General features: G+C 52.5%; 1 protein-coding gene and 1 long non-coding RNA gene across 3 annotated transcripts in view; both read left to right on the top strand.

Annotated features, from left to right (window-relative positions):
• RPH3A (rabphilin 3A) overlaps nt 1-1,819 on the top strand; it is a 31,050-nt gene extending 29,231 nt beyond the window's left edge. Inside the window, exon 20 of the mRNA XM_064522434.1 lies at nt 316-1,819. Coding sequence (XP_064378504.1) covers nt 316-446 — 131 coding nt within the window. The 3' untranslated portion in view covers nt 447-1,819. The remainder of the gene's footprint in view (nt 1-315) is intronic.
• Nucleotides 1,820-4,772: 2,953 nt separating this feature from the next.
• On the top strand, nt 4,773-17,387 carry LOC112991738 (uncharacterized). 2 transcript variants are annotated; one of them, XR_003261349.2, is made up of 5 exons: nt 4,773-5,086; nt 6,564-6,696; nt 7,773-8,222; nt 9,900-16,133; nt 16,767-17,387. It is a non-coding gene; the product is annotated as an uncharacterized LOC112991738 (long non-coding RNA). The 2 variants fall into 2 exon arrangements; XR_010392020.1 differs by lacking the exon at nt 16,767-17,387 and having other exon boundaries at nt 9,900-10,057; nt 15,868-16,339.
• The last annotated feature ends 862 nt before the right edge of the window (nt 17,388-18,249 follow it).

Here is an 18,249-nt window from a genome sequence, read left to right as displayed (position 1 = left end):
GAGTGAAAGTCTCTCTGCTCTGGGATGTGGTTTAGATGCCATGCACAGTGCTGGTTGTACGGGAGGGATAAAAATGGCTGGAAGCTTGTGTCGGGCCACCGAATGGATGATCCAGCGCAGGGACCCAGTACACTGCCCCTTTCTCATCATCCCAGAGGGTCTCCTGTGCGGGCAGAGCAGCTCTAGTTGCTGCCATGAGATTTTAAATTGGGGATGGGAAGAGAGAAGTGCCGAAAGCTTGGGCCTGTCCCGGGGTTTACTGGAACATCAGCATCATCTCTGAATATAATCTCCTGCCTCTTTCCTTTCTTCCAGGTGGTTGTCAGCTTGGCATTACGGCTAAGGGTGAGCGCTTGAAACACTGGTACGAATGTTTGAAGAACAAGGACAAGAAGATTGAACGCTGGCACACCCTCCAAAATGAGAACCACGTTGCCAGTGATTAAAGGGAGCCACTGCCCAAACCTCCCCACATGGCACATCCTCTGCCGATTCCCCGTAGATTTCTGATGTCTGTCTTCCAGTGCAGTCATGCCTTGTGCTACCTGCCTTTGATCCCAAGGCAGCAGTGCTGTTCTGTCTCCTCTCCAAGCATCCTCTCTGTTCCCTGCTCTCACCTCCAGCTGAAACCTAACCTAGATCTTTTGTATTCACCTCCTTTTCTTTCTTTTTTTTCTTCCCCCTCATTGAATTATCCTGGTGTGTAATTTTGTCAAGCAGTAGTTACCCTTTGGCAGTTTCAGTCGTCTCTTCCTCAGTAGTCTCATGCAGGTCGTAATAGCATTGCCTTTCTGTTGTGTGTGTGGCGGTACGTATTCTTCTGGTCTTTGCTCATGTGCCTCATCCCACCGTCACCAGTTCATTGCTCTTTTAACTTCTGATGGGATGCACGGTCAGTGGACCTGCTGTGTTCTCATTTTAGCATGGGGGGGTTGAGTGTTGATGTCAGAGCATCAAACAGTTCCGTTTGTTTGATATTGATACCTCAGTTGCAATAATGAAAAAGCTGTTTAGCTTTGATGTGGGTTATAAACATAACTTGGTATCTGCGTTGTCATGATTAGGCTAAAGCCTGTGTCACAGATGTAATCCTGCGAGTACTGCTTTGGCTTTTTTTTGAATCCGGTACATTTGAGCAATGTTGTGGTACATGCTTTTGAGTTTCTGCTGAGAAGATCCACCGATAATGCAGCTTTCAAATAGATAACTACAAATAGGGAGCCACTCTGCATGCTTGCAGAGAAACAAGAGTTGGTTGGTTCGCATTTGTTTCCAGCTGCAGTTCATTTTAGATCTAGGAACATACACACTCCATTAATATAGGGACACACTCATATTTAAAAGCTTGTGACTACCTCCACTTCATAGCTGCATAGTAGTGAATAGATGAAGTTTGAGGGCAGTTTGTTAGGCCCTCTTGAGACTATACTTCCCGTCGCTGTCTGTGGTCAGTTTGTCGTACCACATGCAGGAGGGAAGCCCATGGAGAAGATATTTCCCACCAACTAGTTGATATGTTCAAGGATTATTGCTTTAAAATACTACGAATAATGAAATTAGTTGGTTAGAGGTCTTCCAACTTTTTGTTTTGTTTTTTGGCAAGTCTGCACAAGAACCATTGTCTTCAACCTGTGCTTTAATTATTGTCTGGCGGTGTTTTATATGTTATTGATAAAAGGAGAGTTGAGAACCTCTTAAACTGATATTGATCTTTTGGTACCTTTCTGATTCATCCGTTGTCTCTGGACAACCTCAAGCGTAGCGATGTCAATGTTAGCACAATAAGCACTACTGAAATATATTGTTGGTCAGCTACAAATTGAGCATGTTGTATGAAATCTAAGCCCCCAAACCCCTTTGGTTCACGCTGTTGTCCCATGACTTGCAGCTCGCTGCTCTAGTCTGCTGGTGTGGTATTGTGTGGTGTGTTCTGAATTCAGCTGGACCTTAGAGGGGGGTTTTAGAGTGGTGGGGGGTATTTTGATAGTTTATTCTCCTGTTCTTGATCTCTCTCCCCCAGCCCCTACCCCCAGCAGGATTCACTCTGACCAGTTATTTGCAATGAGCAGCTTTACAAGGCTGTAACTGCTGCAGCTGGAGGGGGCTTTCTACCGCGTGGAGGTTTGCAGTGAGCTCTCCCGTACCGTGTACCTCGATGTGCTCTTCTGCTGAGCAGCCTTTGCCTGGCACCTCTCCGGCATTGATCACTTCCTTCACTTCCTTTCCTCTTTTTTTTTTTTTTTTTTTTTTAGAGCCCTGGGGCTGTGGGGGCAGTCTCTGAACAGGCAGGAGGTGCATCGCTCACCCAAAAAAGCCTTGGCCGTTAAACGTCACAAGGCTGCGGGCCCTGTGCATGGCGTCTTTGAGCTGCTGTTTATGAAGTGCTCCTTGTCCTCTCATGCAACACGATTCTCTTCTGCTTTTAGGATGCAGGTGTATATTGTAACTGGGAGCATTTGCTCCTTTATTTGTTTAACTGCCTACGGGATACAATCTAGATGAATATTCCTGTGCACGCTCTCGCTTTCCCTCCCTGCTGTTAGTTAATACAGTGCTGTGTTGGTGCTCTGATGAGAGCCATGGGGCCTTGCTGCCGTCCGGCCCCTTCTCCGCGCGTGAGCGATGCGAGTGCCCCGGAGCAGCATCCCGGCTGTGCATCGCCAGAGCGTTGCCTGGCTCTCCACAAGGAGACACCCGCGGACCGCGAATGCGAGAGGGAACCTAAACGTGCTCCCTGCATCCTTCCAGCCCGAGCCAGGGCAGCTCTTCCTCCATCCCAGACCGCTCCTCCTTGCTGTAGCACGACCAGCTAGTTACTCGTTCAAGTTACAGAAAGCAGCCTGGGACTCGATGCCCCTAAAAGCATAACGGGAAAAGATGCTTTTAAATGGTCTTACCTTTTTTTTTTTTGTGCAGTTTTTGACTCAGCACTAGTAAGTGCGATGTCCCGGAGGCCCAGAGCCAGTCCGTCCGTACGGTGGGCTGTGCAGGGGACCCGTATGAAGCTGGCCTGGTTCTTCCAGACCGTTTCCTACATGCATCTGGTGCTGCCTCGTGCTGGCGGTCCTGCTAGAGGACGCACGGCAGCTTGCTGAGATCGGTTGCTTGTAGGATGCTGCCATAATCCATCCCAGCACAGTGAACCTGGCCCAAGCCTTTGCACGCTGCTCTCTTGTCTCTCCCTGGCTGGTGTTTAGACACCGCACGCTTCCAAGCTGCGATGGGGAGATGCTTGACTGGCAATGAAATTACCTTTAAAAAAAATATTTCTAAGCAATTTCTTCATTTATTCCACACATGCCAAGTCTCCTTTATGCGTGCAGAATAGTTAAATTAAGGTTGCCTTTACCTGGGTAACGTCTTCCCCTGTCCTGTAGTGACATTCTCCACTCAGTTTGCTTTCCTTTCAGCAAAATTGTACTCGAGTCATCTATTTGCACCCATAAAAATTAAAAAGTGCCACTTGCCAGTCCCACTCTGTATTGTGTAAATTACAGTCCTTGTCTCCATTTGCCACCCTCTTCTGAGTTCTTCTGATGGTAATTTCTGCCCTGAACAGCTTCCTTTGTAAATAAAGCATGCACATATGGATTGGGAATGGTGCAAAAGAAAAAAAAAACAAAAAAAAGAAAAAGCCTCCTCTACTGCTGTTTGCATTCAAACTTGCATGCAGTGATTTTCCAGCAGAATACCAGTTTACAAATATTAAGAGAAAAAGAAAATGTTACACAAACTAGAAATACTCCAGTCTTCCGCTGCATGCAGCACAACATCCTCTCTCTTTACGTGGTATCTAATAAAGTGAGACTATTGTAAAAGAAGAAAAGAGAGTTTCTTGGTTTCTTTATTCCCCGAGGGAGTGCAAACGCCGGTGCTGGGGACGCAAGCGGGCCGGGCCGGCTTCCTGGCCCTGGAAACTCGCGGAAAAGTGAGGCCAGGTTATGCATGGCATGGCAAATGGCATTGGCCTCCTCCGCAGGGGAGGTCAGCTCGTTTCGGAGGTAGGGGTTAATTTTTTTTTCCTTTCCCCTTGGTGAATAACAGGTCGCGTGTTTTTTGTGAATAATCTGCGTTAAACTCCTGTGTGCGCCGTGGGAATGAATCCTTCACGCGCAGGTGAGAAACCAAGGGGCTCACGCTCTCCGCGGGTGGACGCGGTGGAAACGTTGCCGCGGGACAACGCCGAAACCCGGGGCGCCGGCGGCCGGGCGCGCGGAGGGAGGGGGTTTGCCGCTTCGCTCCGGCACCTCTGCACATCTCCGCGAGAAGCAAAGCAAACCCTGGGTGCAGCGAGCTCCCTGCCGCCCTTCTCCTTCACCCGCCGCCCTTCTCCTTCTCCGCGGAGCCGGGTGAGGCGACGTCGCCATGGCTCAGCGATGCCCCAGGGCCGCCCTGTCCTCCCTCCGCGGCTGCGGCAGGCCAGCGCTGCGCTGCCCAAGTGATTATTATTATTATTATTATTTATTATCTTTTGGTGGTGGTTTTGGGCATGGTTTCCAGCCCCCCGCCACGTGCAGGCCCCGGGGGAGGGCGCGTTCGGCGCCCGGCTCTCGCCCTGGGGCGGCAGCAGGCCCTGGCCGCGGTCTCTGCGGGGACGGTGCCCAGGCCGGCGGCGGGGACGCGGGGCGGCCTCGCGTCTCTGGTCCCCCCCGGGCGTCTGGGGGACGGGGACGCGCCGCAGAGGACGGCTGCGCGCCGATGCCTGGAGACGGCAGCAGATGTCACTAATGCAGCAGGCATGGAAGGTGCCGGAAGGACACCGCGGCCATGGCCGTGTCCCCCCGGCAGCCATTTTGGCGGGGGGCTCCCCGCGGTGTCACCCATTTTGGTGGCGGGTTCCCCTCACTATTGTCCCCGTGGGCCACCCCTTGAACGTGAAGGAGGAAAAGAGAAGACGTTCCTGCCCTGAGCCTGGTCGCTGGAGCGTTTGGCAGCGCTGGGGCCGTTTAGGACGCTCTGCAGAGGGGCTCGCTGCGTCCCGGCCTTGTCCGGCCGCGGGAGGGACAGCAGTGACCTGCCCCTTGCACCTCAGTTGCAGGGACCCCCCTCCACCATCTGCACTGTTGGGCTTTGGCCCGACATGGGGGTAAGGATGGACTTCTGTTCCCGGGGGTCCCTGGAGACCCCGCCGAGCTGCTCCGCACGTGGGATCACGGCACGGGTGTGCAGCGTTGCGGGGACCGGGCCTCGGGAGCAGCCTGGTGAAAAACTACAGCCTTTTCACACAAGCTGTGTTCAACCGTCATCGGCGGCAGCCTTGGGGTGGTGGTGGAGCTGCGGCGGTGGCTGCCCCGGCGCCATGGCTGCTCCCGCGCTCTGCAGGCTTCATGTGCCTGCTTGTGCTTTCCGTGAGGCTGGGCCAGCCGTGGTTCTCCGGGAGGGGGTTATGGGCAGCTAAAGCTCCCTGGAGCGTTTACAGGTAAGTAATTCTCAGTGGGAATTGCACGGGAAGGGCCTTTTGCCATGCAGAAGTGAAGACTTTCCCTTTCCCCAACCAGCAGTCCCCGCTACGAAGCGTCGGTGGCCCTCTCCTGCCTGCAGCCTCCTCCCGAGGAGGGTGACTGCCCCTCACGGTGTCGCAGGACAAGAGACGGACCCCAGGCTCATGAATGCCAGAAGCCTCCACTGCCCTGGATGCAGGCCGGGACACCTTCCCCCTGGAAGAGCTGGGGGTCAGCTGGACTCACCTTGGAGCCAAAGGGTCAAATGCACCCTGGCAAGTTAGACACCTATTTGCTGTAGTTAGGTCTAGATGTCTAAGAGCCAGCAGCAATGACTGGTAAAGAAAATCTCAGGGGTATTTAAAATTGTCTTGCGATGCTGACTGTATGTACTGTGTGATTACGTTTGCCAGCTGGTGGAAGAGAGAACTAGAAGGTAACTCTTGCACAGAGCTAAGGGGCTGTCCAATCTGCCTGTTCCTGAAACGTGGTTACGGTTCTCGGCAGGGCACTGCTGTACTCTTATCGATGAGCATCCTAAACTCTCCTGCCAGCCAGGAGAAGGGCTCCTGTTCTGTTTCATGCTGGTAGAGAAGCAACCAAAGGTTAATGATGCACAGCGGTGGCTTAAGCTGTCTGAGGTGGTCTTCCCTTTGGCAGAGGGCTCAAGGTAATCAGGAAGAAGGATGTTTGTGAGCTGCAGGATGTATCGTCATTTATTTAAAGGAAAAGGAGAGGGACAGCTTGGAAAGACAACCACCATGGAGCGTTCCAGTTACGTCACGCTACCCGCTGGATGCTAAAAGGCTGGAGTAAAGAAAACGGGTCGTTTCCAGAGATGGCAAAGCTGTAAGCACGCTTGCTATCAGCAGCTCTGCTAGTGGTGGTATTTTAGGTGCGGTGGATGGAAGAAAGAGCAAGCCACTGTCTCAGTAATTACTGAGGGAGCTAAAGAACAGCGGGGCCAATTGTATTCCCCTTTTTCTGTTGATAAAGCTTGTTCTCTTCCAAACCTTTAGTGGCGGGAAATAGTTGGGTCTTTGTCCTCTGAAAAATAGTTCCCAGAGATGTCTAGCAGCCTTGAAATTGAGTTTTAACTTCCTTTTTTTTTAATTTTTTCAGCATGAGAGCTTCGCATTGATTTTTCCTCTCTGCTGTTGCCTGGCATTTGCACTCCAAGTTGTCAGAGGAGAACTCCCAGCCAAGCGGCCACCCGGCTCCTGAAACACGGCTTCCACCTTGGTTGAGCGCTCAAGTAAGAGTCCCCTGTATCCCATGTGATTAAGATGCTGCTTTGTTTAATTGCAGGAAAGGCAGTGCCAGCTGTGGTTGACTGTGAAGTCCTGAATGGAAAATGCTTCAAAAGAGAGAAAGAAGCATTTTGAGAGAACCCGTGGGGACAAAAGAGGGTCCTTTGTTCCACTGATTGATATTTCTGCTCCTATTTTCTGCTCAGCCTCTCTGAAAAGGAAGCCCTTGGATTGCAAATTACGCTTGATCAGGAGCATTATTTGCATGTTCTGCTTTTGTAGGTAGCTTTACTGTTTTAATTACATCTCAGAACATCTGAATTGTTCTGCTGTTCCAATGAGTTTCCTTGCGTGCTAATTAGATTTAGACCTTCGGCGCAATCAATAGATTCTCATCTCAGTGCTGGCCAAGCCCGTCATGACCAGTAATTTACAGTTCTAGTTGTTCTGAAATCAATATAGATTTGCTCTTCATTGAGAGGGCTGTAAAACACGAGTGACAGCAGGCACACTAAGCAGTTGACATGGAAGCAGATCCCTTGCTGGTCTTGGAGAGTGGCCAATACCATTAGACAGGAACTACTACAGCAACAGCGAGGCAAGTAGAGCAGACCTCTCCAGCTGAACAAGCGCTGGGCTGAAGTCATTGACAAAGTGTTCAGCTCTTGCCCCGTTCCTGGAGCAGGAGATGAGTAATACAGTTTATGGCCAACTGAGACCTGCAATGCTCAAGGAAGCAGGCTCAGCTGGTTTGCTGAAGCCACAGTGCTTTTCCAAGAGGAGATGGCACGTGCTGACTTGCACTGCAAACTGTGACCTTCTCCGGAATGGAAACAGCAGGGGCAAAGCTGGAGCTTTGCCTGGAGGGGACTGCATTCATATCAGCTGTTTCCTTTTCAAAATGCATTTTGCTCCAAAAGGTCATGGCAGGACCCGATGACCCAACCCATGCCATCGTCTTCTACTGCCCTCTTCTAACATCTCAAAATTTATAAAATTAACATGTTTATTGTAATGGAGCTCTCATCTCCAGCCGTGCATCTCTGAGAGCCTTTTTCATGCCTCAGTATTGTTTTTGCAGGGGCTGGAGAGCAGCAAGCAATGAAGACGTGGTGGGAGTTTTGCAAGGCTGAGGGACACCCACACAGTGAGGCCTTGCATCCTACAAGTTCTCTTGGAAACTGCTTGGAGCAATTTGCAGAGTGAGACCCTGACGATCTCCGCAAGTCTTGTACCAGTGCAATTCCTAGTCATCTCAGCTCCCTTTCTGCAGTACTAGCACGCTGTAGCTGCACTCCTCCAAGAGAAAATACAGTGCCAGCACTGCTGCAGATTGCTTATCGTCTCCTGGGACTGCCTGTGTCCTTGGCTGGAGGCAAAAAACGCCACCACGCTCAGCTGCATAGGAAGGGAGAGCCAGCCAGAGATGAGACTGCTGTGCTGCTCCGTGAGCTCCCTGGGTTGGTCAAGAAGGCAGCACAAGAGCAGCAGTCTCAGTGACCCAGGAGGAGACAAATCCAGGCCTCTGCAGGTCGGTGAGTGGCTGTTCTAACAGCTGATTCCCATTCTGCTTTTTCTGAGTTCCTGATGTTTCCCAGACCAGACCTGTGGTTTACGCTTTTGCTGAAACAAAAGGAAAGACCCAGGCACCTTGCTAGGGCCTCACTGCAGTGGCTGAAGGTAGAGGGGAGGTGCTGGGCCTCAGGTGTTTTAAGGAGATGAGGAGGTAGTTCACACATCTGTATGATGGAGGGAGACAGGCCTGAGATCCTCTTGCCGCATCCCCAAGCTGGTCAGGGCTGAGCTGCACCGTTTATCTGCGCCAGCAAGGCACCGCGCCCGAGCTGTGAGCTGCCCTGCAGCTCTGTCCGGTGCTTTGGGTGGCATCCACGAGGGATGCCCAGTGCAGGGAGACGGGCTGAGCGAGGCTGGGAGGGGTGAAAGGACCCCGGGGCAGCACTGCAGGCAGAGTGCCTTCCCCTTGGCAGGATGGCAGCTGCCCCCCCTTGCATCTCCTGGCAGAAGGTGAGTTTAGCCATCAGCAGCCAACTGATCGCAAGGGAAAACGTAGCTATCTGCACAGAAGGAGCAGGAACGGCCCTTTCCGACCATCCTAGCAGGAGCTGTCGGGATGCCCAAACCAGTGAAAAATTTAGGGCCTTTCTTTGGCCTGGCTGTTAGAGGCTCCCTGGCAGAGGCACATCCACGTGCAGCACGGCAGCACCAGCCCCTGCGTGCCAGATGTGGGCTGAGGTGAGCCACAGCTGTGCTCCCATGCAGGCCGTGCTGCACTGGGCAGGAGAAAAACCTCCTACGGCTTCGGGTCGTCTGAAAGAGAGAGAAAATAAATAAAAGCAAAATTTTACTATTTAACATTTCATTTAAAAAAATAGAGAAGCTCAAATAAATAAATCCCTCTTATATCCGCTTTCAAGCTTGGCTTTTCAAAAAGCCTGCAGCTAGAAATCTCTTTATCTCATAGGACACAGATAACGATGTAATTATGAGCTCAGATCAATGGTTTTCATGCCATCGGTGCCCAGTCTAAAAATAAAATGCTATTCTTTCACTTGGATGCACAGGGCTGCGGCTAGCATCTTCGCTGAGCTGCTGGCCCAGTGCAGAACCATTTATGAGCAGCCGTGGGGGCTGGAGATGGTCTGCAGAAGGGTTCAAAAAGCCTAGAAAGTCTGCACCAAAGGACGAGCTCTTCCCTCTTCCAGGCCTCCAACGCAGTTCTGCGCAGGAGGCAGCCAGGCTGCAAGCAGGCTTTTCCCTGGAGCACAGGTACCAATGGGAGCTGCTCGCAGCACTGTCCGCTCCGTGTGTCTTCAGAGCTGTGTCAGGGTGACTTTGCTTAGCTCAGGAACACGGACACAGTCACTGGTGTGTTGTGTCCAAAATGACTCCTGAGCAGCTCCAAAGCAGTGGAGGTGTTTGTGCGTGTTGGGGAGAAAAGGTCACATCTGGAAGGAAGTCTAGTGCAAGAGCTGTCATTTGTAGTGGCTTGAATTTAACTCCATTATAGACGGGTTTAATAGTGGGTTAAACTCAGCCCCCCGACTCAGCCCAGGTTTTGCCCTGCCCAGCACTGCAACCTTGGGAGATAATCTGGACTACAGGGAAAGCATTAACATGCTGGTGAGACGACCGCCACTCCTCATGCGTGGATTGATGCTCATGGTTTCGGCTTGTCTCGTTTCTTCAGGGTTACGCTTGGATGCTGATCGGAAGAGGCCAGCAAAGATCTCCCAGTGATGTTCACCTCCTCCCGACCACCTTGCAGACTGTCAGGTGCCACTTTCGCACTGCTGTCGGCTGCGGTGACATTGCCCGTGAAATATGGAGCCACATTTTAGCAGTTGTGTGAGTTTCTGAGAGTTTCTTGGGAAAGAAAAATCCAAAGAATAAATATCAGCCTTTTTTACTGCATGCTGCATAATAGGAATATAACTTATTGCCATTGGAGAGCTGAGTGTTTGGCAGCTACCATAAATCCCCAATTCCAATTGACTCTGTGTGCACTTAAACAAAAGTAAAGGACACACAGCCAAACGCCAAGTGTAATTGGAATAGGGAACGGAGTACTTTGATTAATCACGGTTTGAATATTAACTGGGCATAATGCTGATTTTATTGTAAATACAGTCAGAAGCCCCAGCATGTGTACCTGTCTCCAGCGTACAGCATCTGAATAACGAATGGGCTAAATGCTGCAGTACTCTTAATAGTCTGGGGCTGAACTCGTGGTGGCTGGCTCTTCTCCTCGCCCCCTCCGAGAAGGAAGCGCTCAGACCCCATGGAGGGGTGCAAATCACAGCTGACTAGCTCAGAGAGGCTACAGGAGCATTTTTTGCACCACTGTGTGTTTTGTTGCAGATGCAACGGGTGGTAAGGGGTGCACGGGAGCTCCGTTTCTGGCTGGCTGGTGGTACCTAGCAGCCCCTGAGGTTTCTGCCCCAGCACCCGCGGGAAAGACCTGTGCGCTGGGGCTCGAGGTTACGGGCACAGACTGCTGTGCGTTCCCACGCACACGATGCAGCACCTCCACCCCAGGCAGGCCCCGTCTCCTGCAGCTTACGGACTGGATATGTTCCAGCCTCAACCGTAATAAAATCATGCAACCTGCTAATTATGCACCTAGCCTATCTGCCCACACTGGCAATTTCGACGTTACCAAATCGTTAGGCGAAAATGGCATTTAATTAGAAACATGCAAGCAGATCTGATCTTCTTCGCTGTGCTGTTCTTCGATAGCATAAAATCTCAGCCAAACAGCAGCTCTGTGGTACCATCCAGCCCAGCGGCCTGAAGCTTTTGCAGGACGGAGGCTTGTTTGCTCTCATCGTGCAGTTGAAAGCGTGGGGAGCTGAAGGACAGAAAAGGCAGGTGGAGCAGGAGTAAAGCAAGCCCCTAAACAGGCAGAAACTGCCTCAAAGCCAAAGCGTCTGGTGCCCATGGGAACCTTGCTGGGGTCTGGAGTTCTCCTTTACCCATCGGAAAGGAAAGGAAAATCAGATTCAAGTATCAACATCTTCCTCAGCCCAGGCCCCTTTCAGGGAGTGGAGCGTGGGACCCCTGAGGCTCACAAGGAGCTCGCACTCCGTCATTCCCTCGGACGGCTTCATGGTTATTAGTGAAGAGCTCTAATAATTTTCACATAGAAAACAGGACTGAGAAAAGAGGCAAAAATTCTGTTGAAGGCTTGAAAACTAAAAATTGAACTGATAAGCTTTTGCAATCCCAAACACTTTTGGTATGGCCAACCCTTTATAGAGCTCGGATGAAAATACTCTCTAAACTAGGAACAGATTTAGATTAAAACATCCAGTTGTAAGTGGGCCTGACTTTGCAAAAAGCAAGCAAACAAAGAAGGCAAAATTCTCGTGGAGAATCCTTTGCAAGACTAAAATGGAGTCCCAGGCACAAGAGCAGCCCGCGGTCACCGCGGGGTGGTGGGAACATGAATCGCTCCCCCCGCCAATCACCCCCAGGAAGGCTCCGCGTGCCACGCTGAAAGCCCTGCTCAAGTCAGGCAACTGCATGCAGCTGCACTGAGTCAGAGGTGGAAAATTGTACCTTATTGTAATCCTGACGGAGCTAATATTAGCCGTGAACAGATTATTACAGATCGTGGGCCTTGCAGGAAAGCTGATGGGAGCTGAAAAACAGCAGGACTTCGTAGAGGCTTAGTCGAGATTTCACTATGACAGAGACTAATGCAAAAACATTTTTGCATCCTTAACCGAAGATGCTGGCAGCACACGCAGGGCACCTTTTGGGTGTTGTTCCCCCGCTGGTTACGAGTGCCAGCGGCTGCGGGATGACACTATTTTGCTGGGTGGAAGCACCCAGACATCCAGGCCTCGGTGCCAGGCTCCAGTCACAGACAGGCCTGGGCTTGTGGGAGTGTGGATCATTTGGGGACACTAGGAAATGAATCAGGGCTTCTCATCTCGCGTCACGTGGAGAGCCGGCTCCATCGGTGCTGCCTGTCCTGCGGAGAGAGCAGGCGGAAAGCTGGCCCGAGCTGGCCTCCAGCAGCAGCAGGGTGTGATGATGACGATGGAGCAAAGCAGAAGAGCTGCCCTGATGCACTAAGCAGATCAAACAGCAGGAGCCCAGCGCTTGCCTCGAGAGCTGAATTAAATAGCTGGAGTCAAGATGGTAACTGAAGTTATCTGTCGTTAGAGAGCTGAGCAGGTTTCCTGAATCCATTAGGGCTGCAGAGATAACTGATTTCTCAGTTTTTCTGGCAGCGCTGTTAAAAATCTCAACAAACCTGTCTCCTTCCAGAAACTATCAAAGCAAGAAAGACTTGTTTTGATCAAATCCAACCTGCAAAAGAAAAGCTCTGGCCAATGAAAAGCTAAAAAGATTTTTTGTTGGGTCAAATGGAATTGCCATTTAGATGAAACATTCAGGGTGTTTTTAAGCACAAGATGGGCTGTAATTTCCTATGATTTCATTTTTGGGTGGATCCCAAGTGCTTTGCTTTGTTTCGTGCTATGAAACTTTCCAGAAACGTGAAGAAAATAAGTTAAAAATGAAATTACGTTGAGTTTCAAAGCTTCCTTTTGCATAGAAACCTGCAAAAGCATTTATTCAACGTATCAGAGCAAAGTGTTATTGCTGAAAGTCCTTTATCTTCCATTGCAATGCAAATGTTTCACTGAAACAAGCCCTAATTATTGTAATGTTTCAGTCGAGATGAATGCAGAGTCTTCTGGTGGAACCGTGTTTTGGATGGTGGTGATCAGTCCCTTCCCTCCGCTGCAAGGTGGACGCGCTCGGGACTCGCGTGTCGCTGGGGCAGCGAGCGGAGGGCAGGGGCTGGAGCCTGCGTTGCTCAGTCCTGCTTTTCCCTCACAATCCTGCCATCAAAATGTGGCAAATGTGTCCTCAGAGCAGGAAGGCCTGGGAGGGCAACTGCCAAACGCTTTCTCAAATCCAGGTAAAGGAGAAATTAAAACCTTAGTCTCAGCTTCAGAGAAAGAGCCTAAGGAATTCATGGATGTTTCTATCACCCCTCTTCGTTACCTGGATGAGGGTCAGCATTATTAATTAAAGGTCAGCTAGACAGAGTTGAATGGCCAATTATTATCTACCCGGTAAGAGTCCCGCCATGGACTGGTTGTTATAGAAAAGATCTCAATAGCTTCAGCAAATCACGTTGGCATATTTTTTAAGCAAGCTAATAAAGAATATTTTCCTTTTAAAATCCAAATGATTCAGATAGGCAAGATGACTCCTACTTAGTTTGGAAAGGTAGGTGGGATCTTCAGGGACAGAATTTAGCGTGTAGCACCAGCAGCTATGTGCCTCATCTCCAAAGCTCTGCCTGTCCCCCAGGACGAGCTGTTAACACCAGCGCCCCGGAGGACTGTCCTCACCTTGCCGAAGTTCAAGCACAGCCTTCGTTCTCATCCTGAGCTGTTTGCTGGAGTCAGAGCCCAGTGGTCTTGGGGTATATTTAATGAAAACTTGCTATGATCAAGCAGTTGGGAAGTTTTTGGAAAAACAGGTTTTCTGAGACAACTAACCAGGCTGCTGAGGCTGTGGGAAATCATCCAGCCCATCCAGCACGGTGCTGCGCATCCCCATCACAACCCGCATGGCAGCCTCTGCCAGCGAGCGATGCCCCGTCTGCGCCCAGTCCTGCTGTGCTGGTGAGACTGGTGGGGAAACGGACGTGCGACCATGCTGCCGCGGTGTCTGAGGCGCTGGCTGCATCCTCCCCTCGCCGCCCACGCGCCGTCCCTCCGCTCGGCCTCGGCCCTGCAAGGAGGAAGCAACGACAGCGCTGGAGGAGCTGCTCGGGAGACGCGGCAGCCTGCGGGAAGGGCTCCTAGGCTTCATCTGGGGAGCGTAAGGCAGCAAACGACCAACTCCCTTAATCGGAGGAGAGGACCTCCGGGAAAAACGGGAAAAACGTCACCCTCTGAGCCAGGAAAGGCTGCTGTTATCAGAGGGCAGGTTCCCGCCGAGCAGTGCGGAGACACCGGGAAGGCTGAGGCTGATGCTGAGCTAGCAGGGCCGTGCACACGGGTTGCTACAGCGCAAGGCACAACGAGAACGCTGGAGCGCGAGAGGCCTCTGAGAAAGGCTGCCGCAACCCCGGCCCTTGCCGTTGGAGGGGGTTTGGAGCGGAGGAGAAGGCGCCGTGCGGCAGCCGGGAGGCGGAGAGTGCGCTGCTGTGATTTACCCCACGCAGGGCTCTTCCCCTCCGCAGCCAAGCTGCTGCTGCTGCTGCAATCTGCAGCCTAAGCAGAACCTAGTCTGCCAGCCAAGAGAAAAGAAAAGGGAATCAAAACGTACTCTATATATGGAACATACCGTGTTTATACCTGAGGCCCCTGAATCCAATCTGCTCCATGCAGTCGTTTTCAGCAAGTAGCAAAGCATGAGTCTTTTTTTCCACCCGTTTTCATGCGTGCAGCAGTTTTAATCTATGAGCCGCTGCATCGCAGTCAGGAGGCTCAGAATTACCCAGAAGTAATCATTTGCTCAAGAGCTGCTAGTAAACACCCTGTCACCGTGCTACGCAGTCTCTGCTGCCCAAATAAATCAGTTCCTAGGGCAGATGCTATGCTGAGCGATGCAGGGGAGCCTGGGATGTGGCAGCAAGGCCACCCGACTGGCTCGGCAGTGGAGGGAGCAGGGACATGTGCCAGCCAGTCTCAGGAGGGAGAAATGTCCCCTGCAGAGCTGGGGAGATGCAGGAACACCTGCATCACGCCTTCCCGCACAAGGAAGCTTCGTGGCAGGTGAAGACTTGGCCTTGCTGTCTTCCTGAAGACTAGGCTTGGACTGTAGGCGGGCTTGAAATGGTTCCAGGATCCGAGGACCTCATCCCTCCTGCCTCCCTGTTTTGCCCGACAGGGCTTGGATGCACCCCGCTTTCGCGGTAAGGCACCCAGCCGGCTTACCGCAGAGGCCGGGCTTTGCCAGGCCGGGTTTGCAGGGCGATGCTCTTGCCCGGCCGAGCTGCACGGCTGCGTTCGTTAGCGCCGTGGGGTTCTGGTGCACCCCCAGCACATCCTCACCCATCTGCCGGAGCAGGGCTGTGCGGTCACCGGGAGAAAAGCTGAGTTTGTCGGGACGGGGACAAGTGACGTGCATGAGCCCTGGGAGGCAACGGGGCACAGGATGCTCTTCCCAGCCATGGACTGGTCCTTTGGCCAGAAAGCCAACGCTCACTCGCCTGACGCACATGCTAGCAGAAAGAGTTCCCGTGTCCTGGGCCCCCTCTTCACCCCTCCTCTTCCTCTTCCATCCGTCTGTGCAAATTGGGCAAAGGAAAGAAAAATACAGAAGCACCAGCTTGTTCTTTGGTGAATGATTTGAGCAGAATTGTCTGGAACAATGTCTGGAAAAAAGGAACAATGTTTCCCACAACAGCAGCTTTTTAATATTAGCGAAAATAGAGCCAAGTGTGAATAATTCATTCAGAGAGACATGAGCTCAGTTTTCTTATGCAATGGACAGACAAACAGTTGAATTTTTATGGCCGTGTTTGTTCAAAACAGCATGTAGCGAGTGGCCTTTACATGGGTCCCAGACAGCCCCCGGCTTTGCATTCAGCGTGTGACATTGGAGCCTTGCTGCTGGCCTTTGGCTGGATTGTCCAAATAATGGGATTTTTTCTTTTCTTTTTTCCCTCCCTAAGGAAACAGCTTTCCTCCCAGGAGCATGTGTATCAGCTTCTAAAAACTCAGCGTTCTCCATAGCGTTATCTTGAGCCCTGGACTGCTCTGATCTGCAGGGACACTGGTTGTGCCTCTCATTAAAAAGCAGAACTGGGAAGAAAAGTGTATGAACTGTGTGCCAAATTAACAGCAAACCAGAAGGAGAAACAACAGCCTACAAAACCACTCTCTTAGAAGATCCTAAATCCAGAAATGCCCGGCTGAGTGCTGGCTGCGGAGCCGAGCTTGCTCGGGTAACGTATTTCAGTGCACACGAAAATAACTGTATTAGAATGTCTCTCCCCGAGTAACACGAAATACAGCGTTATTGATTGCTTTTGTTTTACAACCATCGTCTATGTGATAATATTTGGCAGCAACATTAACACTGAAATATGAGCCGCACTTGGGTCTTTTTATATTTAATCATTTGAAAAATGATACGGGGAAGACATTTGTGACCCGGCAATCTGCATAATTGTCAGATGCTGCTGCCGGCGACGTGGGGAGATGCTGTGCGATTAGTGCTGCCGCGAGGGCCCCGCTGTGCCGTGCCGGGGGGCTGCCGGGGGCCGGTGCACGCTGCCGGCACTGCAAAGCCCGCGTGCACCGGGTGCAGCATTGGGCCCCCCCCCGCCTGCCCCAGGCCCCGTTCCTCCCTTGCCCCCGACAGCAGGGATACGCAGGGCGAGCGGCAGCGTTGCAAAGTTTCCCGCGCTAATTGGAGGCAATCGCTGACAGATGGGGCAGCTCAGCTGCCAAGGATTTGCAAAGTGGGGACGCGTTAATGCTTGCTGTTGCAAGGCCTTGCGGCTCCGTGGGCCTCCCTGGCTCTGAGACACAATATATGGCAAAGCTAAGGTCTCTTCCCCTTTCCGTGTCTGTAGGTTTTAGGTGAGACCCTACGAGAGGGGATTATTCTTTCCTCTCTCCGTGGCAACCCGCGTGGCTGCAGTTCAAGTGCAGAACTACCAGTGCCTATGCTTTCCCGGGGAGAAGCAGAAAATCCGGAGGTGGAGGCTGGAGGCCACAGCCACTGTCCTCGAAACAGCGTCTGATGGGGACGAAGCCGCCCTGGCCGGCAGCAGGCCGTGGTAGGAACGGGGCAAGCGTGGCATGAGGCACGCCGGCGATGCCTGCTCGGTGATTTCTGCGCAGCGGCAGCAGCTAAACCCGGCGTCTGGGACAGCGGTGCGAGGGGAGGCAGCTCCGTCGCTCGCTGGTCGGAGGAGGGCTGGCTCAGCTCCGGCGTGCGCGTGGGGCTCACCTGGCCGCGGCCCCCACGGAAAGGGAGACGTGGGGAGTCGCCGGTGCCTGTCGCCCACGGCCGCCAGCATCGTTATCTTGACAGCATCGTTACGAGAGCCAGGCCGAGCTGCCCCGAGCAGCGTGTTCTTTTCCTCTGGCTCCTGCTATTGCTGGAGAAACTTCTCTTTTGGAAAATCAACAATACGAGACAATTTGGCTTTTTTCGTAGCGCACTGGGTGCTGCTGATGCCTCCCAGTGAGGCCACGTGGATGCTGGGGGGGGGGGGGGGCTGCGGCAGCAGAGGGCTGGGGGGCCCCTGCTCCGGAGGTTTCCCGCCCGGCAGGGCCCGTGCCGTGCCGCGGAGCGCGGCGAGGGAGCCGGACACGGAGCGGCAGCCCACGGCCCATCCGCCGCTCCCCCGGGACCCCGCGGCTGGTGCCCGCTTTTGGGAAGGCGGCCAGGGTCTGCGGCCGTTTTGGGCTGCAGGACACGGGCTGCGCGTGTGCTTGAGTGCTTCGCTGGGCGGGGGCCAGCGTCTCGCAGCACTGCGCAGGATGGGGCTTTCAAAGCTGTTGGCGATAAGTTCGTTTAATCACCAAATTGCGTGAGAGAAGAGAGAGGACGGGTCACCTTGACCACTTGGCTGCCTGTTGCAAGGCCTTCCTCCAGGCTCGGACTGAAACAGTCCATCCTGCACCATCTCTGCGTCACCCCCGGCTTGCTCTCCTCCCCCAGGCATCCAGGCAAAGTCTCATCGTGTTCCGTCACCCCCGTTTAACCTCCCGACTCGACAACTCTCTTCAGCCTCAGCTGCCAATGATGCTTGGAGGGCAGCTCCCTCCGTCCACTCCATCTCTTTTTGCCCCTGAGATGTCCAATTCACGGTGGTTTTATTACGTTTGTCTGAAAAAGTCTCGTAGCATAAATCAGAAACCACCAGGCCAGCCTTTTATTGCTCTCCGCTGAATTCCCCGCTGTTGCTCAGCGGTGCCCTAATAGCAGGATGCCTGCAAACAGCTACGCTGAGAAATGTATCCTTGCTCCCATCAGCTGAAAGGGATGCTCCAGGCCAAAACGTGGTCCGGCTGCGGCTGCCGTCGGCTCTGCCTCGCGTGCCTGGG

Source organism: Dromaius novaehollandiae, chromosome 17 (genome assembly GCF_036370855.1).
Source record: "Dromaius novaehollandiae isolate bDroNov1 chromosome 17, bDroNov1.hap1, whole genome shotgun sequence".
NCBI lineage: Eukaryota > Metazoa > Chordata > Aves > Casuariiformes > Dromaiidae > Dromaius > Dromaius novaehollandiae.
Note: the sequence above shows the minus strand (reverse complement) of the source record. Positions and strands in the feature narration are given on the sequence as shown.